General features: G+C 26.8%; 1 protein-coding gene across 1 annotated transcript in view; it reads left to right on the forward strand.

Annotated features, from left to right (window-relative positions):
* Nucleotides 1–27,102, forward strand: part of LOC100209167 (tetratricopeptide repeat protein 27) — a 64,461-nt gene that overhangs the window by 18,751 nt on the left and 18,608 nt on the right. Inside the window, exons 6-14 of the mRNA XM_065804511.1 lie at nt 7,366–7,402; nt 7,475–7,547; nt 10,097–10,148; nt 18,687–18,767; nt 19,271–19,314; nt 19,437–19,549; nt 23,152–23,218; nt 25,910–26,059; nt 26,199–26,258. Coding sequence (XP_065660583.1) covers nt 7,366–7,402; nt 7,475–7,547; nt 10,097–10,148; nt 18,687–18,767; nt 19,271–19,314; nt 19,437–19,549; nt 23,152–23,218; nt 25,910–26,059; nt 26,199–26,258 — 677 coding nt within the window. The remainder of the gene's footprint in view (nt 1–7,365; nt 7,403–7,474; nt 7,548–10,096; nt 10,149–18,686; nt 18,768–19,270; nt 19,315–19,436; nt 19,550–23,151; nt 23,219–25,909; nt 26,060–26,198; nt 26,259–27,102) is intronic.

Consider the following 27,102-nt stretch of genomic DNA (forward strand, 5'->3'; position numbering starts at 1 on the left):
TTTCTGATTTCATTAAGGAAAGAATACTAGGTATTTTTTCTGGAAACTCCATTGATTTTGAGGATGATAGAGTTCCATTAGGCATTTGCAATTCCTGCAGAGCAATGGTACAAAAGCATGGCAAAGGGGATAGAAACTTACCTCTTCCCAAGCTACATGACTTTGACAAAGCGATTATAGACCACAGACCAGAGGATTTTGATTCTTGTAAATGTTTAATTTGCCAGGTTGGCCAACTTAAAGGACATTCTACAAAGCTCACTTTTTCAACCAATCAAGATTTGAAAGAATCATTAAGTAGCTTTGATAAATTATGATCAAACTGTCTCAGTGTAGTCAAAAGAGGAATAACATACCATTGTTCACAAGCTACCAAGTTTGAAAACTTAAAGAAGATGATAGCAACTGATTCTAGAACTGCTAAGAAAATTGCGTCCTCTGTAATAACTCAAATGGTATCCTCTCCACAGGGCACAATTAGGTTGAGCAGAGAAAGTGGTAAAGCTTTAACTATTACTCCAGGTCCCTCCAGAGCTCAGTGCATATCAAGAGTTTCTCTAACTACTTTGGACATGGTTCAAGTTCAAAATAATACTGGTCTTTCAAATAAAAAGTTGCAAGAACTGACTGTAACATTAAACAAGACTACAAATTCAAAAATTGTTGAAACAAAATTTAGGGAAAATTTTACAATAGTTGGTCGAAAGGTTGAAAGTTTATTCAAAGTTTCCAAAATCTTACTTACAAGGCCAACAAAAACTGATTATTTGGCAAAGGTTGTTCACTGCAAGAGTTTAGGGAATTTTTATAACTCAATTCTAAGAGTTAGAGCAATCACTTCACCGCCTCTCATCAAACTAGGTATTGATGGTGGAGGATCTTTCTTCAAGTTCAGCTTGAGTGTTACCTCCATGGTGGATGTCAAAATGTCAAAACAAGTTCAGCCTCAAATGACAAAAGCTTACTGGCTGTAGAACATGGGAAAGAAACAAGTGCCAAGCGTCAGCTACTTGTTGCTGCTGCTGAAAATGTTTCAGAAACTTAAGAAAATGTCAAAAAAAAATTGTCTATTTGGGAAAATTGATGTGTCTTTATTTATTGCATGTGACATGAAGTTAGCCAATATCATCTGTGGCGTTCAGTCTCATTCAAGCAAACACCCTTGCTGTTGGTGTGATGTTAAATCTAGTGACCTCAAAGAACAGAGAACTCCAAGAAACTTCAGATCCATTAGGATGCAATACAAAGCATTCATTGAGAGAGAGAATGAAAAAATGTGCACAAAGGATTTTCATAATGTTGTTCATGACCCATTGTTTGACCAAAAAGATGTCAAACAAGTTATTGAGTTTATTCCCCCAATGGAACTTCTTCTTCTCCTTGGAATTGTAAATCATCTTCGCAAATCAATGCTAAAGATATGGCCTAAAGGCAAAGATTGGCCATTACTTGTCAAATTGAAATTACAACCTTATCATGGTGGAAAGTTTGTTGGGAATGATTGTCATAAGCCTTTAAAGAATATGGATGTTTTGCAAAGAATTGTTAAAAGAGAAAAGACCATATGCTTGGTTTTGTGAAAACATTCCAACATTTTAAGAATGTTGTTAGCTGCTGTTTTGAAAGGACATTAAATACTGCATATGTTCAACATATCAAACACTTTAAGAACTCATATCTTCAACTCCCAATTTCAGTCACCCTAAAAGCCCATGCAGTGTTTTAACATGTTCCTTAATTTATTGCTCTAAAGGTTGCATTGGGCATTTTTAGTGAGCAGTCAACAGAAGCCTTGCATTCAATCTTCAGTGCTCAATAGGCTTGGTACAAAAGAAACCCTGATCACCCTGGTTATGGATTCCAGTTACTGAAATTGACTATAACAGCAAGCATCTTTGAATTCGATTTTTTAAATAACTCTTTTTTTTTTAGACAGTTAAACATTGATTTCTAGAATTTCATTCTAGAAATACTTGATATAACATTTGTTGATAAGAAATATTCTTGTCTGAAATTTTTGTTTATATTATAAACTATATTAATTTATTTAAAGTTTCATAAAATATCATAAGTTTACAAAAAATTTATCAGTATATATCTTATTTTTCAAGTACTAAATAAAAAAATCTCAACAGCAATTTGAAGAAAAAGTAATAAACATTATAACACAACCATAAAGTAATTTTTTTAAAGGAAATCATTTCATGTCTGAATGTGTTTTTTCAATTGGAGATTAAGGTTAAATGGGATTTTCTTTTGTTTGATATCTTGTTAAAACCCATTTCAGTAAAGATATATTTCTTATTTAAATTAAAAACAGTTGTTATTATTGTGTGTGTTTCCAATATTTAGTCAATCATTTTAAACAAAAACAACAAAGCAGACCTGTGGGTTTAACAACTAAAATATAAACAGGATTTTGTGTGCTTTAAATTCAGAACAATTAGAAAAAATGCCTCTAACTATGTGTTTTCTGTCCCATATTTTATACAAACTTATAAGCGCTCTTTTTGCAGACAAAGTACACACAAATGTGAAGTCTAACAACCATAGAATCCCATATTCACATGATATTGTTATTAAATTAGTTATTTGATGTAACTTTGAATTTCTTTAAAAAGCATAAAATCCACAAAAAGCTGCTATAGTTTGGCCGTTTTTTCAAAGGCGAGATTCGTACTTTGAAAGCTATATCTTTGCACAGATAAAAGATATCTTGCTTCTATTTTTTTTGCCTGAAAGACACATGCCAAGGCTTCAATCTATTAAATTTTGAAACTTCCATAGTCGATAATAAGGTTAGAATAAAAACGCAATGCATCCGTTGCCTCTTTAAAGAGGCTTTTAGTGCCATACCCTATACTATAGGTCCCTGTACACAAACCACAAGTGATAAAAAGCTGATTTTTTGTCAGGTTATAGCCAACACATATATGTAAAGAGTTTTTGATATTTTTTAAAAACTTCATAACCCAAATGTGAAAAAAAACAAACAAAATAGATTTACAATGGGGCTCCAAGTGCGATCAGTAGCGCAAAGTGCTATAAAACTTTAAATGTGTTTTTCTCCTTTGGCTATAGAGATTTTAATTTTTACATCTGGTAATACCTGAGACCTTGCCCCATTGGTCGTTTTTTTGGTTCTCAAAATTGTGGTTGGGACCATTTTTAGGATAGGTGTGTCAGTTGTGTATTATAATTTTGATATAAAAAATAATGTTCAGATGTAGAAGCTAAAGTAAGTAAATAAAAGTATAAGAAAGTAACTTCCATTGTAGGATGAAAGCGCCAGTTAAAATCTTGCATAATGTTTCATAATAAGATGTTTCAGTTTTGCATAATTTGTTTGCAGCTCTATCTCTGAAGTTTTATACTTTAGTCTGATAAATAATGCTTCAAACTATGTGATTAACTGATTGTTAATCCACTTGTCTGATTAAAAATTTGTTAAAAAGAAACTTTTTAGTTTTTTTTTGTTTAACAATATTTTTATCAAATCTTTCTTAAACAGGAAAAAAGTTTATTTTAATATCAGTGAAAATCTAGTTTAATTTCAATAACCAAAAAAACAAATTGTTAAAAATCTAAAAAAGATCATTTCATTTAGAAAAGTACAAAAAGCGCTTGCACATGCTCTACTCTAACTAACACAATCTACTTTTGATTGTGTTTGATTGATTTACAACACAAACCAGGAAGTAAAAGTATAGTGTAGGATAATTTCAAGGGGTCTCAGTGATCTATGTTTTTTTTACAGTTAAGCCAACTGTGTGAAAAACTAGTTTGACCAACTTGTTTCCTAATCTTTGGCAGATTAAAGTCCAATTAAATGGCTGGCGTATTTGTAAAACTTATTTCTCCTAGACTACTTTCCATGGGCCATATAGGGAACAATGTATTTGAGTGAAAACTTTCTGCCTTCCTAGTATACATATAAATGCCTTCCTAGTATATATATAAATGCCTTCCTAGTATATATATAAATGCCTTCCATTGTACACAATGCTCCTTTAATGGCCTAAATCCAAATTACTAAAACTTTGTGATTGAATTCATCAAGCATGTAGAGATATAAATATAACAATAAGCAAAAAATTAAAATGTAGTAGTTGGTTTGCAAAATATAGTAGTTGATCTGCAAAATATAGTTGTTGGTCTGCAACCTTGGCATAAGTTGAATATGCAAAAGCTATTTAAATATCTATTTATATATATATATTTTTTAATTTTTTAAATATATTAATAAAGTAAAGAAAAAAACTCTTTTTATTTATTTATTATTAGTTATTAAGTCTTCTTAAATTCTTCTTATTAAATCTTCTTGGACATCATATAGAAAAAAAGGTTACGACTAAAAAATTTTTTGCAAAATTTTGTATTGTGGTCGCAAATGATGAACTTTTGTGGTTGCAAATGATGTACTCCTGTGGTCGCAAATGATGAACTTTTGTAACCTAATTATTTAAAAATTATTATTAAAGCTGGTTTTTAAAAAAAACTCCTGCACCTTGGTAAAATAAGATATCCAATCGCATAGCGGGTGTCTTATTTTACCAAACAGACATGTTTCATAAATAACTTTTTCAAATACCTTTATGAAAAAAATTATTGTCAAAAAAAAAAATCTTAAAAAGTGCTTTATTTCAATTTTTGTTTAAAAATATTAGTTTTTTTTTTTTTTTTAAACATCTTCGCTTCCAACAAGGCTGCAAGCAGCCACTAATTAAAGTTGGAAGTTACTGAAAGAGAAAAGATGAAGATTTTAGAGCAAGATACCGATTGACGACTTAAAGGATTGCAAATTATATGAATCAGGAAAGCAAGATAAAGGAAGTGAATTCCAAAGAACTGATGTTCGAGTAAAAAAATTAGACGAATAAGCGTTTTTGGAGCACTTAGGAACAGTCACAGAAAAAGGATGAAACTTAATTGAATGACGAGTAACATAAGAATGAATTTTAGTAGATGGCACAAGAGACGCTAGCTCTTTAGAGCAGTGCCCATTATAGTATTTGTAGAAAAGAGAAAGAGAAGCAACATTACGACGATGTGATAATGGTTAGAGGTTGGCTGCTTGAGCAGGTCCAACTATGTTTACAATGCGTTTTTGCACCTTGTCTAAAAGAGAAAGGGCATCATTGGAAGATCCACCCCAGATATGGCAACAGTATTCCATACAAGGCCGGATTTGAGATTTATAGAGATAGAGAATAAAATCCTAGGTAAGAATGTGACAAGCTCGATAAAGAGATGCAACCTTAGCAGGTGCTAATTTTGCAACAGATTTGATATATGGTTTCCGAGAAAGATTGGAAGTAAGAGTTAATCCTAGAAGATGAAGAGTAGATGACTCATCGAGTACATCACCGTAGATAAATATAGGAAGATCTAAATTATTGCGATAATAATTGGCTGAAAAAAATTGAGTTTTATCTGTATTGAAGTTCACCAGCCACTGTGAGCCCCATGCCGTAGCAGAAGTGAGATCCTTTTCAAACTCAAATGCCCCCTCCAAGCAATCAGAGAGTGTTGGTTTCTTATCACGACAAGAATAAATGGTAGTATCATCAGCAAACAATGCCACATAAGATGTAAGAGTATCTGGAAGATCCTTAATATAAATTAAAAAGAGTATAGGGCCAAGGATAGAACCTTGAGGAACCCCTGAAGTTACAGAATTAGAAGAAGAGTGCTGTCCATCGAGGACAACTTTTATACTACGATTGGAAAGGAAGGATTCAATAATCTTAAAGATGTTGCCAGACACACCATAAGAAGAAAGCTTATGGAGAAGACCAGTAAATTCTAATAAACTGAATCTTATTCAAAAGTTAAATTTTTTAAAACTTTCTATGAAATTTTTCTTTTGAAATCCAACTTCATATACTTTTAGAGAGAAGTATTTTTGGTAATATATGGCACCCACCATATTGTTGGGTGTTTTGGTGAGGGAACTTTTTTTTGAATTGATCAAAATAATTATGATTTTCTAAATGAATATTAGAATGTTCATTGATCCATACTACAGGCCAAAAAAATTTTTTTTTGTCATAATCCGAATATAGGACAAAGCATTAAAAGCAAATATAAGGAACATTAACTTTTGATATATAACATGTTTTGTGATTTTTATATTTTATCATATGTTTTGTATTATACTTTGTTTTATTTTATCATATGTTCTGTAATTTGATTTTTTTTTTAAGATATATTTTGTAAAATTTTTTCTCTTGTATGATATGTTTTATATTATAATTTGTTCATTTACACAATTTGTGCTAAGTCATCTGTATTATATTCTATTATAAATTTTTATAAATAGGGTAGAGCAAGGCTAGTTGAGCAATTTTTACTAAATTTAGCAGATCTCACGAATGGAGTGTTGGATTTACAGTTTTTTTAATATTTGAAAGTTAATTTAACCTGCTAGAAATTATTATTTCAAAAATATATAGTTTTAGATTTTTTAGAGAAAATATTTCCAAAAGTTTTCAGAGCTGCTCAACCTGTCCCAGCGGGGTAAGTTGAGCAATAGTGTGGGGTAAGTTGAACAATCAACAAATATATGAATATGCATGGTACGAAACTTGGGTGAATAATCAATAAAACTTTCACTAACAGTAAACATGTATATAATTTTTGAACTTTTTATTTTATACACTTTAATGGCATAAGTAAGAGAAGAGAAAAAATTTAATCGTAAGAAAGTGTCATAAAATATAAAAATATTATTTTATACGTCTTGAACTTTGAAGCCCAGTTTAAAAATTACTAATTTTAAAAATATAAATAATGTATTGCTAAATTATTTCTAATCAAAGTTGTTTCTTTGTGTTCGATAGTTCAGTTTTATTTATTTTTTCAAAGCTGCTCAACTTACCCCTGCTAGACAAGGTGACACATTTGTTAGGTTTTAAAAAGAACAGTAAGACTTGAGAAAAAATGGTTAATTTTAATGGAAAGTCCAATAAATTGGTAAAATATCAACATTTAAGTGATGCCAGATAAAAAATTTATAAGCATACAAGAGAAAATTTTTTTTTTTAACTTTTGGTCCAAAATAGAAAAAGTGCCCGTGTATCTTACTCAACTGCTTTCCAGCAATCTTTTGTTGCACATCGTGTTAACATTCTAATTGCCTAACTTTCATGCATTAGATATTTTGTCATGTGATGTCTAGTTTTTAAGATATTTTAATTGCCTAACTTGCTCCTAGGCTCAACTAGCCCCGCTCTACCCAACTATAATTTATCATTTACGATTTAAAAAATTTTATTATTATGACTTGTTCTTTGTTTTTTGTTGTTTTGTTTTTCATTATTTTGTAATTATGATTTTTTTTTTAAATTATCTCTTTTTTTGTAGTGGATTGTGATGGGAGTTCATTTTATTTGCAAGCCAAGTAATTTATTTTTCATTTATTTATAAATTTATAAATAAAAGAGACAAATGTAAGTTCATTGTTTTATTTTAGAGAGGTGCAAGCAGAATTCTTTCTCGATGTTTCGCATTGTTTTTTAAGGTTGTATGACTTTGACAAGTGCAAGGTAAAAAATTATTGTTTTTTTTTAAATCCATTTATTCTCCTTTGTTTAATTTGTATATAATATTCTCTTATATAGTTTGCATATAATATTCTCTTATATAATCTGTATATGATATTAATATCTAATTGAAAATGTTTTTTGTATATGTTCTTTTCTATATGACTAAATATGTTCTTTCGTTTACTTGTAATTTTATTTGTAAATTTGTTTATTTTAAAACATTAAAAAAAAAAAACAAAGATTAAAAGTTTTTTATTTAAAAACTTTTTTTATTGTTACATTAAATTTTGATGTGTGCACAATTTTTTGAAGTTTGATGGCGAACAATAATAAATATAACACATAAATCTATTATATAAACAATGAATTCTTGTATAAAAACACTTAATCTGAAGTTTGAAGCATTGAAAAAAATTAAACTTGATATAGAATGACTTTGTTTTCAGTTATTTCGTTATGATGATATTAAATGATTTAGTTTGGTTAGTGGAGGAAAATTTTAGATCAAAACAATATATATTTTAAAAAACATTAAAACGAATAATAAATCAATAAAATATAAGTTAACATTTCCTCGACAGTTGACTGAATATAAAGAATTACTGCCACTCTATGATTGCGAAAAAAAAACAATGTTTTGAGACAGCAACAGTTTAAGCAAAATAAAGTTTTTTTAAAAAAATGATTTGAAACTAAAAAATATTTAAAACATTAGATTCTGTTACTTACTACTATTAGAAAATTTAGATGTGGAAAAATGTTTTACAAAAAATTTAGAATGCAAAAAATGTTTACAAAAAAAGTAAATACTTTTCACAATTTATTAGGGAAAAATCAGAAAGAAAAGGTACAATTTATTTGTAGTGTTTATAAAAAAAAATTGCTGTTTTTTTCCAACATGAAATTACCTTATCAAGGAAATATTTAAATTTATAGTATGATGTTTAAAACAAATATTTTAAAATACACTTAATTAAAAAAATAATAATTGCTTTTTGTAACAAAAAACTGAATAAACAAGCAAAGAAGTTAAGTTAATTGAGACAAAATTATTAGGTAAAAATTAGATTTATTTAACTGATAGTTTCTGATTTCAAAGCAAAAATAAATAAAAAAATATATATAAAAAAAAAGTACATAAAAAAATTTAAACAGTAAATTTAAATAAAATAATAAAAATTGCAAATTAAATGTTAAAAATATTGTTATAAAAAAATATTAAAATAAAATTATATAATTATAAGGATACAAATACATAAACCTTCTTTATAACAAACTTTGTTTTAAATATTGCTTAAAATGAGCATTATTTGAATTATATGGCTTTACGATATTTAGCTATATTAAGCACAAGATACTGAGTCACATGACGTATTGCACACTAAAATTGCATAGAAGTGTTATGCATATAAAAAAATAATCATTTGCTTTTCAATTCATTCATTTTACCCATTCAATGCTGATTGTCGACCTTGAAATAATTATTTCACCCAATCAATGTTGGTTGTCAACCTCAGAATAATTATTTTACCCAATCAGTGTTGGTTATCAACCTCAGAATAATTATTTCAAGCACTGTAGAAGAAGTTTAGGAAATTAAGACTTATTTATGATATTAAAACAAGTTGAGATTCTTTTTTGAACTTTCTTCCTTGTTAAAAAAAAATTCTTGGAGTTGAAGAATGTTATTGAAAAAGCTCTTGTTGATCCAGAACAGCTTTGGTTTTTAAAAGAAGAATTAAAACACTCTGATATTATGATCTGATTTGGTTCAGACTCTTCATGTTGTAGAGTTAAAATAAAATCTGATCAAGTTTTTTTTTACTACAAAATAGAGCATGAAAATACTGAGATAGCTCAAAAATGATGAACTATTGTCTCCTGAAGAGTCAGTGAAAAGAAATTATAATTTTGCTGGTTTACATTGTTAATTATGTAATAGGCCACTATGTGGAGATTCAAGTAAAAGGCCACTGTGTAGAGAATCAAGTAGAAGGTCAGTGTGTGAAGAATCAATTAGAAGGCAGCTGTATGGAGATTCAAGTAGAATGCCACTGTGTGGAGAATCAAGTAGAAGGCCACTGTGAAGAGAATCATATTGAAGGGCAGTGTCTGAATCATAGGAAGTTGTAATAATTTTTTTTAAATTATAAATTTATTTTTAAAATAATAGAAATTTAATTGCTAATTAATTTAATTTAAAATTAAAAAAAAAAAGTTAAAAATCAATTAATCTACTTTCTTAACCCATTTTCATGCAAAACAGCAGACCAAAAATATATAAAATTCTATGGGTATCTCAGCATTTTACAATGGAAAGTAGTACCCATAGTTGGTATTAAAATTCCAATTGATATTAAAGTTGTTTCTGATATTAAAATTATGTCTTTAATAAAAATTTGCATAAGAGTTAATTACAACCAATAGTGTAAATATTCTCAATAATAGTAATTATTTTAAAAAATATAATAATAAATTTTTTCTTAATAAATTATAACAATAAAGTTTTTTGTAATAAATAATTAATGTAACTTTAATCATTTTTAAAGGAATGTCATTTAAAAGTGCAAAAAATATTACAGATTGATTTGGCACTTACTGGTAAGACACTGTTGTTATGTTATATTAAGGTATTTGTTTAGAAGGTATACTTAACTATTTATTTATTTTAAATAAGAGATATATATTTTATGTAGCGTCTCTAATTCTATACATTTTTAAAATCTGATTGCTTTAACATAGTATTATTTTTTTTATATAGAAGACATACAGAAAGTTTGAACAGACAAAATGTTTTAGGCACAAGTACTAAAATAACTTTAGAATTTTACAATCAATTAAAGTCTAATTAATTAAGAAGTTCATTAGCTCATATAGTTTATATATATTTATATTTTCTAGAACTTTTTTCTAAACATTTTAAATGAAATGCATTTTTACATTACTTAAATTCTAAAGTATAATTAAAGGCAAGATGTCTAAGATGTCTAACAAGATCCAATGAAGATCTTGTTAGCAATTTTGTTTAGAATGAACAAATAACACGTATGGTTTGTATTTTTTTACTTAAAAGTTTAAAAAAGTTTAAAAGTCTACTTGAAAAACGAAAATAAAACAGTAAAATCTTTTTCACGTTTCTAAATTTTTTCTCATTTAAAAAGTTAAAATATCTATAAAGAGTCTAAGTGCCTAGAGCTGGAGCTGTGTATTCTAAGAGCTGGATCTGTGTATTTTAAGAGCTGGAGCTGTGTATTCTAAGAGCTACATTTAACAGATTGTGATGTTCTCTACAAAATATCAACAATTTGAAATTCATCAAGTAGTGAGTGTAGTGCATCCGACAGCCAGAATTTTGATGAAAAAAATAGTGAAGATGATGAGACTGAAGAAATCGATTTTACAACTTCACTAGATTTACAGTCAAGCCAAAACAACAATTTATTTAAGTTAAGAGACATTGAGCTCACTGATGAATTATTAGACGACATTAGTATTGCACAAACAATTCAAAAGGTCTGGAGAATTCTATAAATATTTTGTAAATCACCACTAAAAAACATTTAGTTTTTATGAACTTTTACAAAAGTTCATAAAAACTAAATGCAATAATGAACTTAATTTAATTCTGAATGTAAAGGCAAGGTGGAATAGTCTTCTTGCAATGTTGGAGCAATTTATTGCATTAAAAACAAGTATATTAAAAGCTTTGATAGATTTTAAACACAACAATCTTAGCAATATTCCGGAGTAGGAATATTTAGTGGTGCAAACTGTAGTAATGGTGTTACAATGAATAAAATTTAGAATTGAAAGACTTGGCTAACGCAATTCATCCCTACTTGATGCAAAGGGTGTATTAGTGTTTATATTAGATGTTTTGCGCAAAAATAAAGATTGCTTTTTGTTTATAGCGCTGCATTATGAGCAACAGAATTGTCAAAAAACGGAATAAAAAATAGTTGGCTTACTAAAATATTTAAATAATCCATCAAGTTATAAACACAAGTCAGTCCTTCAAACTAAGGCTTAAAAATTATTTTCAAAGCAATTTGTTGAGGATATTGATGGTGGTGGTACTCCCGCTGATTGAGTTTGAAGAATTAGAATGCAGTAATGATGGAACTGAAATGTTGTTTATGGCAGAACCAAATTTATTGACTACATCTGAATTAACACTTCATTAAAAAAAAAAAAAAAAGTTAAAAACATTACAATAGAAATGGGTTCTTTGATGCAACAAAAAAGTGCACAAATAATTCTGACAAATTATATAATGCTCAATTAACTACCAGACTAACTTGCAAACACGTACACAAAAAATCATTCAAAAAAGGAAAGGAAGAAAATAAAGAAAAGAAAAAAAAAAGAACTTTAAGTTTAAAAAGAAAAAAAAGAACACTTCATAAACTTAAATAAAAAGAAAAAAAAGATAAACAAAAGAACGAAATTAAAGTAAAATAAACAAATAAAAAGAAAGATAAGAAAAGAAGAATTAAATAATCAAATAAAAAAGAAGAAAAAGCTTAGAAAATTAGAGCTAGAAGATTTGTTGTTTTAATAATTTTTCTTTTTCCTTTATGATATAATTTGTAATCATGATTTCAGTAATTCATTAGTAATCATATAATCGATATAATTTGTAATTATGATTTCAATAATTCATTAGTTATTATTTTAATTTTTTCTTTTTCAGTCATTATATTATTATTCGTTTTCTCACATTATATTTATAGTTAATTTTAGTCATTTTAGTCCTCATTAGATATTTAGTTTTTATTAGATACCTAGTTGTTTTATTTATTTTTAATATTATGTTCTTATAAACTATCTAATATTGACTTTTTTTTTAATTTTTATTTTGGTATCTTTGTTAATAATATTATTTTTGGTAGCAGTTAACACTAGTTATATTATTATTAGTTTTTTTGTCTTCGATATTTTTTGTTGTCATAGTTACTTTTAATTTTGGTTTGTGGTTTGTCAAAGTTTAATTTATTTTGATTGTTTAATTTCATAACTGTTATCTTTTAGTTTCTTTTAGTGTTGATCACTTTTTCCTATCATTGTTCTTATTTCTTTATATTGTCATGAAATTTATTTTTGATTACTCATGCCAATGGTTACCCAAGTTTTAAATTATTAAATTTAGTCTTTTACTTTGCATTTCCTATATCTTTATTTCACACTTTAGTAACTTTGACTAGTTAATACTGCATGTATATATATTTATATATTTTTTTTTCTTCTAAAGGTTATGGCATATAAATCTCTCTGCAACACTTGTCATAAAAATATAACTAATAATAAAGAGCCATCCAATGTGATCTTTGTAACTCATGGGTTCATGCAAAGTGTAACCGTATTGATGCACACTCTTATAATCTTCTTTTAAATGACTCGTCAGATTTGTATTGTCATAGCTGTTTATCTAAGAGTATGGCCTTTAGATCGATTTCCAACTTGGAGCTTAAGTCAACATTGTTATGCAAGAATATATCTACTAGTTCATTAAACTCTTTTGAGACTCCAAGTAATCATAAAATCTTTAAAGATTTAAAAACATTTCCCAGTCCTGTTAATTGCAAATACTTTGACATTATTGATCTCAATAAAACTATGCTTCCTAATTCAGAATTATATATTCATCTTAACATCGCATCTCTACCATTGCACATTGACGAACTCTGTAGTCTTATCAGCTCTCTTAGTAATTTTCCATTAGCAATAGATATTACAGAATCAAATTTATATATAATTGATACAAATATAACTGATATATACATAAACAGGTTTATTATCGAGCATCGTTCTACTGAGCTAAAAAAGGTGGAGCACTTTTATACTTATGCTCAAATTTAAGCTTCATAGTTCACAATGATCTTATGATTTACTCTTCTAAATATTTAGTGTCTGTTTTTGTTGAAATTGCAAAACCTTGTGAATCAATTATAATAATTGGGTGCATTTATTGTCATCCCCCTTAATCCACTTAACTCCTCTACTTGAAAAATTAAGTAACGAAAAAAAAGATTATTTTAATGGGTGATTTTAATATGGATCTATATGTATATATATTTTAATATGGATTATTTTAATGGGTGATTTTAGTATGGATAAGTCACAATAAATCTAACCCTGTTTCTATTTTTTATTTTTCTATATATATCTTGATTCTTTAACATCTCACCCACTAAGCCCTTCTATAATTTTTCCATCATGCATAACAGCTACATCAGGAACGCTCATTGATAACATATTCATGAACTTTTATTCAACTGATCAATTCTCAGTTAACCTTACCATTTCAATTTCAGACCACATGGCACAATTTATTTGCATTCCTGGCATACCAACCACCCCAAAAAAGTAAAAACTTACAGATGGTGCTTCAAAAATTTTTACAAAAGTATATTTATTGAAGAAATTTCTAATATCAACTGGGAACTCTCCATTAAAAAATATGATGATGTTAATAAATCCATAAATTTCATTTTAAAAACATTTGATAAAATCTTAGACCGGCATGTTCCTCACAAAATACTAACCAACTGGCAAATTAAACAACAATCAAAACCTTGGATCACGTGCAGAGTACATAAGTCTATTTTATTTAAAAACAAACTTTATAAAAGTTTATAAAATCAAAAAATATATATAATAAAAATGAATTATTTTCAAAATTTAAATTTTATAGAAACAAAATTTGCAATTTATTAAAATTTAGCAAAAAAACATACTTTATTACATATTTTAATAATAATATGAACAATATTAAAAACACCTGGAATGGAATAAAAGAAATCATTAATATTAGATCCTCTACTCACAATACATTTTTAAAATTTAAATTGAACAAAAATCTTATCACTGATCACACTGCTGTATCTAATATATTTAATAGTTTTTTTTTTGCGCTATACATAACAAACTACTTAGCAAAGCCATACCCCTTAAACATGTATTTAGTGACTTTCTTAACATTCCAAATGCTAAATTATTTTTTATTAATCCTGTAACTAAAAATTAAATATCTGGCCTTCTTTATATTAATGATCTTTGTACATCCATTAAGTTTGCTACTGTTTACCACTTTGCTGATGATACTAATATAATGATACTAATTTAATTTTTTTTTTTTTTTTTTTTGTTAATTCACCTCCCCAAGGCCCAGAAGGCCACTACAGACGAGGAGGCTATTTAATTTTGGTTATAACCCTCTCTCAACTCTATAACTCTGAAACACGAAACTTGACAAACAAGGCCGCTGCGCCGAGAAACAAGTTAAGCACGGTACTACCAGGGACGTGGTGGGGATTGAACCTGGAACCTCTCGCTTATGAGGCAAGTACTCTACCACTACACCACTTCTGCATCATTTAGTAAATCCTTTAAAAAAATCAACAAACACATTAACCATGATCTTGCCAATCTAGTTCAGTGGCTTCGCTCCAACAAACTTTTTCTAAACTCTAATAAAACTGGACTTGTTATCTTTAAATCAAATAAAACTAAAATCTATAAACATATGAACTTTAGATTAAGTGACAAGAAAATTGAACCTGTTAATTCAATTAAATATCTTGGTATAAAAATTGATTAAAATCTTTCCTTTTTATCCCACTGTAAAGACTTAGCAATGAAGCCAAGTATATCTAATGGCATGTTCGCCAAAATTTGCCATTATGCTAATCTTGAAACACTCTTGAACATATACCATGCTATTTTTGGCTTACATCTAAGATATGCATGCCAAGTATGGGGGCAGTCCCATTAACAAGCTCTTATTAGGTTATCCTACCTCCAAAACAAGGCTTAAAAAATTATTTATTTCCAGAATAATAATTTGAATCCTGATGTGCTCAACCTAACTTTTAAAGTATTAAAATTATGTGACTATATTCAACTTTTAAACTTTCAATTTGTCTGGAACCACCAACAAAATAACCTACCTTTAACTTTAATAGTAATTTAAACCTGTCTGTCTCTAAGCACCATTCTCATTATTACGGACATAAATCTATAAAATATCAAAGCATTAAAACTTGGAATAATGAACTAAAAGCTCTCAATTCATTCTCAACCTTTAAAACCAGTTTATTCTACTTTTTATTAAAAAAAATACAGCTAATATTTATAATTTCTATAATCAATTTTTGTTGTCCTTAGTATTGTTTATTATTACTGTTATTAACAAAACACGTTTGATATTTTTAATTTCTATAATAATTTTTGTTTGCATTGTTACTGCTTATTGTTATTTTTATAAATATTTACATTACTATTATTAACTACTTTTAACTACTATTACTAATATTAATATTGTTATTATTATTATAGTAGTTATTATTGTTATTATTAGTGTATTGTTGTTATAATAATAATTATTTTTATTACTGTATTGTTGTTATTATATTATTATTGTTATATTATTATAGTATAACTTTTTATAATTACTACTATTATTGATATCTATATTATATTTATTGTTGTTATTATCACTATTTTCATTATTATTGAATTTGACAGGTGTTTACTTAATATTATTACTCATTACTATTTCTAAATATCCTTGATGTAAGAACTTTTGTTCAGAAATATATTTGATTTTCATTTGATTATATTTTTTATATTATTTACCTAATCCCGGGATTTCCAAGATCCCAGGAAATGAAACATTTTTGTCAAGGAATCCCAGAAATTTTTACGGAAAATGAGAAGCCCTATAATATAGGGCTGGTTCTTCTAATGATGCTTTCTCTTCTAGTCAAGGTCCAAAAACACATTGTAAATGTAGTTAGACCTACCTTATTTGCCATACTTGAGCCTCTCTCCCATCTTTGTAAGGTTGCATCTCTTTCTTTATTCTACAAATACTATCATGGTTGCTGCTCAAAGGATCTATTATTTCTAGTTCCATCAACCAAAGTCTCATCCTGCATACTGCATCTGTCCCTGATCTGTCTCTAATGTCCATGCTTTAAAAACTTTTATTTGTTTACTTTTTTTCTCCGCACTTTTCACCATTTGGAAATAAATCTTAATTCTTTCCTGTCTCATACAACCTACAACCATTTCCCTACTCTTTAAGTCTATTCTTTATTTTCTAGTAACTCCCAACTTTATAGTGGTTTCTTGCATTCTTGTTGAGAGTGAATCTGAATTAAAAAAAAAAAAAGTATGCTGCAACTTAAAATCTCACAAAAATACACTTGGAAATACATATTTTTTAATAAAGCACTATTTAAATTGAAAACCCCTTTTCCAAGTGGTTTATGTTGCCATTGGTTTCCCAGTTGGTTTAAATGGTTCATGTTGCCATTGGTTTCCAAGTTGGTTAAAGTGGTTTATATTCCCATGAACTATTTGCTTTTGTTCTTACAATATTAATTATGCACCAAAAAGATAATTATGCACCAAGTATGAGGAATAGAATAAAGAAACATTAAAAATAAACACAATTTTTAAACTCATCAAAATTACAGGAAGATGTTAATACTCAAAACTGGGATAAATCATTTGGATTTAAAATAACAGAAAGTTGATTATTTTTTTAATTACACTTTAGGAAAAAGAAAGTTTATCAATTGCTGGAGCACCGTAAAAATGCTTGAAAACTGTTAAATATGAAAACAACAGACTTTTCGCTATCAGAAGTAGAGTTTGAAAAAATAGCTGTAATTTATTTTAAAAAGTTTCTTTATTATAAAAATTTAAATGTGTTTCTTTACACACCCTACAAAAATATGCCATTTTCTTACCAAAGCCAGCAAGTGGAATTTTGTTTTTTAATTAAAAGAAACATATTTGAACTTAATATATTAATGGATACATTTGTGAGATTAAAATTATTTTTAATGGAACTGTTGTAAAAAAGTATGTTTGCAAATAACTTAACTTTAAAACCTGCAACTGGTTTGAAATCTTTTCGAAAAAGTAATATTGTTTTATAAAATTTTGAAGTCAATCTTGGCTTTAGAATTCAGACATATTTATTTGTAACAAGTCTTATTGAAGCATAACATTCAAAAAAATAATTTCTTAGTCGCGAGTAATGTTATATTTGCAATATCACACAATATTTGCAAAATTAAACCTAGTAAATCCATTTTGATATAAATGTTTAGAATTTTCCAATAATATACTCTCCCTATGTAAAGCTCAACATGAGTTTGGCTCCCCTTGCTTTTGTTTTGGTTGAAAAAGTCCTAATCTAATTATTAAAACAAAATTATAACAATTATAACAATTTATTCCAAGTGTTAATCTATTCCAATTTATTCAGTGTTAATTTATTCCAATTTAAAATAGTTGTTTTGAAATACTTTGTTTAAAATTTCTGTTTATTTTTATCTTTCAACAATCGATAAGCTGAATTAGGTTTCATTCATTTTTTTTATCTAAAGAAATTGTAACTTCAATAGTACTTCATAGTTATGTAATATAGGATTATTAAAATAAAGAGTTTAAAACATAACTAAATATTGGACAAAAATATTTCCCCTATAAAGTAAATATAAATTACCAGGTTTATAAAAGTATATATAAATTACCAGGTCCCCTATAAAGTAAATATAAATTACCAGGTTTATAAAAGTATATATAAATTGCCAGGTCCCCTATAGAGTAAATATAAATTACCAGGTTTATAAAAGTAAATATAAATTACCAGGTTTGATGCAGTTTTAAAATAGCTAATGAAGTTAGTAATGATATCATTTTAACTTTAAAATTTAATTAAATGCAAAACATTAAATTTAAAATTTAATTAAATGCAAAACCATTTTGATTGAAGATGTAGGTTTTTGACAAACTACATAAAAAAATTATTTTTTAAAAAAATTCATATTTGGCTGTTATATAGTCTTTCATTGCAGTTTGTTAAGGATTATGCTACTGTTTAAATAATTCAAAATTATCTGTTATTTTTTTTTTTAATAAATGAAATTATTTTCTACATAAGGGCTCTTTTAAAATCTTGGATTTACAAAAAACTTGTTTTTTCTACTTTTATAAAAAGTCATCAATTAAAAAAGTGTTTAATTAATGACTTTTTCTATTTAAGTATAAATTTAAAGTTGGTTTTCATGATCAAAACCAAATCAATTTTTAATTTTGTAGCATATGTTTATATTTTATTAGCATCATTGGGTAAAAGAACAAAGTTTCAAGAGAACAACCTTCCTCAGATGAGACTTGATATAAATCTAAATGAATCAAGAGGTAAGTAAGTTAGGAGATGTATCAAATTGAGTAGGGATCTTATTATCATACCTTATCAATATTACCGCTCATACCAACTTATAACATCAATGTAATGGTTGCTTAAATGATTCATCATCTTGTTAAAAACTTTGTAGGACTTTTTTAGTAAGACCAAGGACTTTGTTAGTAAGACCAAGGATTTTGTTAGTAAGACCAAGGACTTTGTTAGTAAGACCAAGGACTTTGTTAGTAGTATAAGACTTTTTGTAATAGCTATATAAACTTTTCATAACATAGATCAAAATATGACCTTGCATATTGTATGTGAGGATGTGATGAGCATTACACTATCTTATGTCTAAGTAAATACATCATTGTTGTTAAATCTATTCAAATATAATTATTTAATCAACTAATCATTTAACTGATAATCAATGAGCTACATAAAAAAAACTTGAATTAAAAAAAAAAAGTTTATATAGATCAATAAATTTTTTTATTACATGTAGTATTTTTTTTAGAAATTATAACAAGTCATGGAGAAGCAACTAAAGAGTTACCAACAGTTAGTTTTTATCTAACGTAATAATAAATAATTCTAGTTTTACAAATCAAATTTATTTTAATTATAAAAATAGTAAAATTTTAATTTTTAAGATATAACTCTAAATAATGATGTGTTTTTAGGATATAACTTTAAATGATGATACTCTTCTACCGCACATAAAGTTCATTGATCAAAGTTCATTGAATTGTGTAAATATTTCTCCAATCGATCAAGCATTCATTTTATCAACATGGTAAGTTTTTACTCATTAACAAAATGGTTAAGTTTCATTTAAGTATAGATATTTGTGTCTGTTACTGTTACATTAGTAAGTTTCTTGCATACTATGAAAAGTCTCTTGATGGTTTTCATTGGCGACATTTTCTAGCAACATATTTATTTATAGCATACTTTGTTATATTATCAAATATATTAATTTTGCATAATTTTTATGAGTATTTTTATTTTTTATTTTTTAAGCGATTTTATTTGAAATGTTAGTTATTTGTTTTTTGATGAAATTTATTTTTATTTAAAACTTTTGCAAGTTTTTTAAGTCAATAAACTGATACCAATGTTTATTCTTTACTTAATAATATCAAATCTTTTTTTTTTTTTAAACATCTTCACTTCCAACAAGGCTGCAAGCAACCACTATTAGAGTTGGAAGTTACTAGAAGAGAAAAGATGAAGATTATAGAGCAAGATAACAATTGACAGACAACTTAAAGGATTGCAAATTATATGAATCAGGAAATCAAGATAAAGGAAGCAAATTCCAAAGAACTGATGTTCAAGGAAAAAAACTAGAGGAATAAGAGTTTTTGAAGCACTTAGAAACAGTCACAGAAAAAGGATGAGACTTAATTGAATGACGAGTAACATAAGAATGAATTTTAGTAGATGGCACAAGAGACGCTAGCTCTTTAGAGCAGTGCCCATTATAGTATTTGTAGAAAAGAGAAAGAGAAGCAACATTACGACGATGTGATAATGGTTAGAGGTTGGCTGCTTGAGCAGGTCCAACTATGTTTCCATTTTTTTTCATATCTGCACATCTACAGTATTTTGATACAATTGATTTGTATTAAGGATGACTTTGGTGTTGCAAATATTCTACTAAAATCACATCATGCTTGCATTCTTGAAAATCTTTTGTTTCTACTAAGTTAATAAAATTTTGATTTATAGCGAGTTTGGCAGGGGTATCGCAGGGTAATGGATTAGGGTCCATATCTCTTTTTACCGTGTTTGTTTTAATCATATATCGTGTTAAAGCTAATCTTGGTATTGCTGAAAAATAAAAATAAACAGAAATTTTAAACAAAGTATTTTAAAACAATCAGAATAAATTGGAATAAATTAATACTTGGAATATATTGGAAAAAATTAACACTGAACAAATTGTTATCAATGTTTAGATGGTAACCAACAATATGCTGTCATCAGCCAAGGCAAAGATAGCATCAACAAAATCACTGAATGTGCTAATGAAGTCACAAAATGGTTTTAGAAAATCTTCTACTTAACCTAAAAACAACAGAAGTTGTCTTATTTAGAACATAAACAACACTGTTAAGTCCTGCAACTACCATATTTGTGCTCTTTGCCACATCTGTCCATGTTTTACCAAAGAAGTTGCAAACACTATTGCTTGTGTCATTATTAACCCTTGATTATTGTAACAGTTTTTTATCAGGTACTTACCAAAAAAGTCTTAAAAAACTCCAACCTTCAAAATTGCATCTCACATTGTTTCTCATTCTCTTTTTCGTTTCAAATCAGATAAATTGCTAAAATCTCTTCATTTTTTAATGATTCATTAAAGAATAATCTAAAAAATTTCAGTTTTAAACTTTATCAACCAAATTTCCTGCATATCTATCTAAACTCCTAGAGATATGAATTTAAAAACATAACACAAGATTGTCAGACTTTTTCCAACTTACAGGTTATTAAACAAGAATTTCCCTGGGTTCAAAGTCTTTCTATATGACTGCACTACAATTTTAAATTGATTCGTCTATGAAGATGTGCAACTCAACCTCTTTAGAAACAACAAAATACTGCAAAATGAACTGTTTGTAGAGGCTTTCTTGAACTCATAACTAACTTATTCAATACGCTTGAAGTACTTTATCATTGTGTTAGTAAATTATGGCAATTTACTATCTAATTACTGTTATAATTGTTATTGTAATAACAATATTGTTCAATAAAGATGATAAAAATTATTTTTTATTTTTTTATTGTGAGTTTATTTTTATTATTTTTATTAGTGATTTATTACTACATATTTATTACTACATATTTATAGTATATTTTATTATTACTAGTGTTATTATAATGCTTATGGTTATGCAAAGTTTATCAAAGTAATTATTAGCATTTAAAAAAAAATGCTGATTATGCTTACAAAAAGACAGTAAAAAAAACTTCAATAAGTATGATGTTAAAATATACCTTTAAACAGCAGATTTGAATCTCATTTTCATGGTCATGTTTACCAAAGATAATTTATAGTACCCAGTTAGCATATACTAACAGGAATACATCTTTATACCTTACCAAAAATATATATGTATTACAAACATATATATATATACATATTTTATATACATACGTATATGTATATACATATATATATATATATATATATATATATATATATATATACACATGCAAGGAGTGCAGCTACATTGACTGAGGGTTTTCGTTTGGGCAGACATTCTTTTAATTTAACAAAGCATTTTAAGTTTTAAAACTTTTTGCAGTCTTCTAAATTTTTTTTTTTCAAAAACAGGACTACATTTTATGGTAAAAATTGTACATGACCATGCATGATTTATTAAATGGTATAAAATATAGTTGATTTATTAAACGGTATAAAATTTAGCTGATACACCCTATATTAAAACTTATTTTAATATAGGGTGTATCAGCTAAATGTACATACATCAAAAAAAAAAAGATATTTGTGTGTGTCTATATATATGTATATATATATATATATATATATATATATATATATATATATATATGTACACACATATATAGATATATATACACTTTTAAAAATAAGACAACTTAATTTTATTTGAAAACATTTTTTTATTCAAGACATGTTTGGACTATATATAGTCATCATCAGTTAAATTATATCTGTTAAAAACGATATAAAATATAGTATATAATTTAAAAATAAACATAATAAAAGCCATAAAATTGATAACAAACTTTCTATATATACAAAAAAAAAATTAAAAATTATTTTAACAAATGTCAAATATAACAAAAGAACCGGTAAATTATGTTAAATGGTAAGAGTCATTTTAACATAATTTTTTATTCATATCAGGTTTTTCCCATCCTATATGAATACTTTCTTTAATTTTTAATTCAATTGTGTTATTGGCATAATCCAAAATCGAAAAGCATTCATCATTATAATTTGTAAAACATTTTTCTTTTGAGTGAAGATGCTTATAAATAAGAGAGTTTTTATCCCTTCTGTAGTGTTCAATCATTCGTGTCTTTAAGTGGCGGGAAGTTTTGCCAATATAACAGGATTTACATCCTGCACAAACAAATTTGTAAGTGACGAATGATTTAATTCCTATATTTAGTCAAAACATGTCTTGAATAATAAAATGATTTTAAATAAAATTAAAAAAGTTGTGTTATTTTTAAAAGTGTATATATATATATATATATATATATATATATATATATATATATATATATATATATATATATAGACACACACACACACATACACAAAATAATTTTAATTTTAAAATAGTTTTAAAGTTATTTAATTGTGCAATTATATCATTTATACCTCTTTATTTATAGCATTTATCTTCATAAATCTCGCCCTCGGGATAAACTTACTGTTGAAGAAGTGATGCCATATATAGAAGTAATTTTTAAATTTAAATTTTGATGATTTTTTTTTACCAGGCTTGCAGAGTTTCAAATCAATAAACTAATTGTGTAGTCTGGAGTATGCTTAAAGATTTATAGATTTTTTTAAATAATTGTTTTTTTAAATAGTTTTTAATTTTTAAAAAACATAAATTTTGTCTTTTGAGAATTTACTTGAAAATGCAAATTTCATTAGTTTGGAAAATGTTTTTTTTTTTTGTACAGTTCAAAAATTTAAATAGTAATTTGTGTTATGTTATACTTTGAAAATACTAATGTACTTTGCAGCATGTGGAATAATATAGTAATACAGTATATATAGTAAATACTATAATAATATAGTTAAATACAAATTAGAATACCAGTTTATTTATCAACCAAATACATATCGGATTCAAGTACAAATCTGATCAAGTGAATTTTTGGACACTTTAGACCTTGGCCTTGCCTTAAGGCTAAAAGTTAAGGCCTTGGCCTTGAAACTTTTGGCCTTGGCCTTGATTGTTTTAACCTTGGCTTCAAAAAAAAAATACATAAAATTCAAAAATTAAAAGTTTTCATTTGCTATTTTTATTTATTTTTGTTTTCGGCTTTCACATATATTTATAAGTATATTTTCTTAGTGACTTCGTTGAATTTTGCACATAACTTTAGTCTAGTTTCACAACATGTGGTTTTGTTGTCAATTCATCTCCTTAAGGCCAAGAAGCCCACTACAGAAGAGGAGGCTACTTATTTATGGTATAACCCTCTCTCAACTCTATAACTCCGAAACACAAACCTTGACGAATAAGGCCGCTGTGCGGAGAAACGAGTTGACCTTAGTTTTACCTACAGTTTTATTAATAATTGAATAAGGTAAGGCAAAAATTTAAATCTTTGGTCTTAAAAATACTTACATAGGCCTTAGCCTTGAAACTCATACTTGGCTTTCACCTTAAAACTCTTGGCCTTGTAACATGTGGCCTTGGCCTTTCTACTTTTAGCCTTGTTAACAACTCTGCACACACATACACACACAAACTATTTGAATATATAAATAATTAAAGTTATAAAATAATATATAATATAAGAAATAAATTTTTTCAAAAGTTATAATTTTGAAAATTCCAAGTTAAGATAAAAAAAATTAAGATTAATAAATCTGAGAAAAAAATTACTTGTATGTATGTATATATGTATGTATGTATGTATGTATGTATGTATGTATGTATGTATGTATGTATGTATGTATGTATGTATGTATGTATGTATGTATGTATGTATGTATGTATGTATGTATGTATGTATGTATGTATGTATGTATGTATGTATGTATGTATTTATGTATGTATGTATGTATGTATGTATGTATGTATGTATGTATGTATGTATGTATGTATGTATGTATGTATGTATGTATGTATGTATGTATGTAATATGTATATGTATATGTATGTATGTATGTAATATGTATGTATAGTGGCTATCATGGGTAGTGCATATAAGCAAAGAAAATCTTTTTAGAAAGCAAAGAAAGTCTAACTTAAAGTGTGTTTCACAAAAATACACTTTAAGTTAGACTTCACCATTGCCTGTAGTCTATGTCTTGCGAAACATACAGCACAGACTGAAATCATAACACTCTATTCATATTTTGCTGTCTTTACAATAACAATATATGAAATATATAATAATAATAAATAAATAATATAATAAATAGTATAAATATATAATATTAAATAATATTATAAATATTTACATCAGTAATCATAAAAGTTAAACAAATTAAAAGATCTGTAATGAATAATGTAATAAAATCTATAAAGAATATCTAAAATGAAGATCTATAAACGCAGAATATAAAAATATTGTTTTTGTTATTATATTTGTTATAATGGAGAAATTGTTTTTTTGAGGCTTTGATCCTCTTTTCTTTGACAGTTTTATGGTAAAAATTGATAAGAAAATAATTGAGTGTTTTTTTGCTCTTAGCATTCTAGTTCAGCTTCCTTCAGCACTGTTGACTTGTCTACTCACTTACCTTGTCTTGTATTTCTACACCAATGCCAACACTTTTAATTAAAATTGATTGAGCCTTCCTTACAAACAATTACTTCTACATTCTACTCAGTCTCTTTTCTCAACTTTTGTAAAAGAGATGATCTCATAGAGAAATTGACAGAAAAACTAAATTAAGAAAAGTACAACAACAATTTAGCTTGTTTTAACTTCTTCAATAACTGCATTGTCAATGCATGAAACGGCCTGCCAGATTTTGTAGTCTATTTTTCATGATTCAATAGCTTTAGTTAAGAACTTTAAGGCTTACTTTGAGTAAGCCTTAACAGACTACAAAGGGTCACAACTCTTCAAAGTTGCATAAATATCTTCATTATTTTTAACTTGACTAAACTAAAAATTTTACTTTTAAATTATGTCGATTATTTTTACTTCTGTTAAAAATAAATATACTATTAGTTTATTTATTTATTTTTTGCCATATAAAGTCCTGGGTTCTAACTAATAAAAATTTTGTTTACATTTTGAGATCTTAAACCACCACTGCACTAATAACTGATGAGGAAATTTTTATAGGGAGTTTTGATAGAAGCAAATTTTCATGTTTGTTATTGTTAAATTATTTTTTATTGTAAATTTTTAAGTCTCATGTGGGAATTTTTTATACACTTTATGATCTATTTAGTGTGTTTTACAAGCTCCAAAAGTGTGGTCAATTCAGTACAAGTGTTTGTATCTCAGATGTTTATTTGAGTTTGCTAGCACAAGAAAAATGGAGCGATCTATCTCACAGTTAGAAGAATTGCATTATACATACACAAAAAATGTACCAGAGGTATGATAAATTTTATAAACTAATTCTTTTTTAAGTTAAATAATTTTAGGTAAAACTGCTGAAAACTTTTAGGGAAAACTCTTTCCCTAAAAATGTAATAACCAAAAAAAAAAATTTAATTGTGATATTACATTAATAGGTTTCAGAAAGACAAATTCTTATGCATAGTATTGGTTTGCAACCAATCTGGAAGTGCGAGGTTTTATTATTTGTTTGTTATTTTTTTGTATTAATCTCTATATTATAAATTTTTTTAATTCAAAGTTCATAAATTATTATTGCACTAATGTTTTACAGTTGTAAGATGTTTATGTAATAATAGTGTTAATAATGATGGTGTTGTAATGATGGTGTTGTAATGATAGTGTTGAAATGATGGTGTTATAATAATGGTGTTATAATGGTGGTGTTGTAATAATAGTGTTGTAATGATGGTGTTATAATTATGGTGTTGTAATGATGGTGCTGAATTTAATAAACAAAAGGTTTTTTGCACGTTATCGTTTTGAATTTGCTAATTTTTATTTTGTTTTTGCTTCTTTTCCGAACTAAGTATATTGACCTGTCAAAGAAATTAAATTGAAGCAGGAGCAAGCTTAGCTGATTTGGGTTAAATAATGGTTTGTAGCAAATGATGAATGTTTATGTTAAACAATTTTAAGTTTTTAGTGTTTGAGTTTCAGTTATTTCTATCAGAAACATTGTTAAATAAATTATTTCTATCAGAAACATTGTAAAATGGAATCAAGGAGGGAATCATGAGAGTAAAACAAAAAATTAATTTAACTAAAATAGCTCAAAATAAAAGTTCAAGTTAATAAACTTTTATTGTAATAGAGAAAATTACACATTAAAGAATTTATCAGAAGCATACAAGTTACTAAATTAGCAGCACATACAGTCCTTTCCGTTTGAAATTTAATGCCAGCCCACTAAAAAGTGCTGGCAGGATAGTCATTTTTAAGTTGAACAAACGAACGAAAAAGTTTTGTTGCAATTTAAAACAAATTGCTTTTATATTTTTTTGGCAAGCGCTTTTTTAT

The sequence above is a fragment of the Hydra vulgaris genome, chromosome 09 (assembly GCF_038396675.1).
Source record: "Hydra vulgaris chromosome 09, alternate assembly HydraT2T_AEP".
NCBI classification, from domain to species: domain Eukaryota; kingdom Metazoa; phylum Cnidaria; class Hydrozoa; order Anthoathecata; family Hydridae; genus Hydra; species Hydra vulgaris.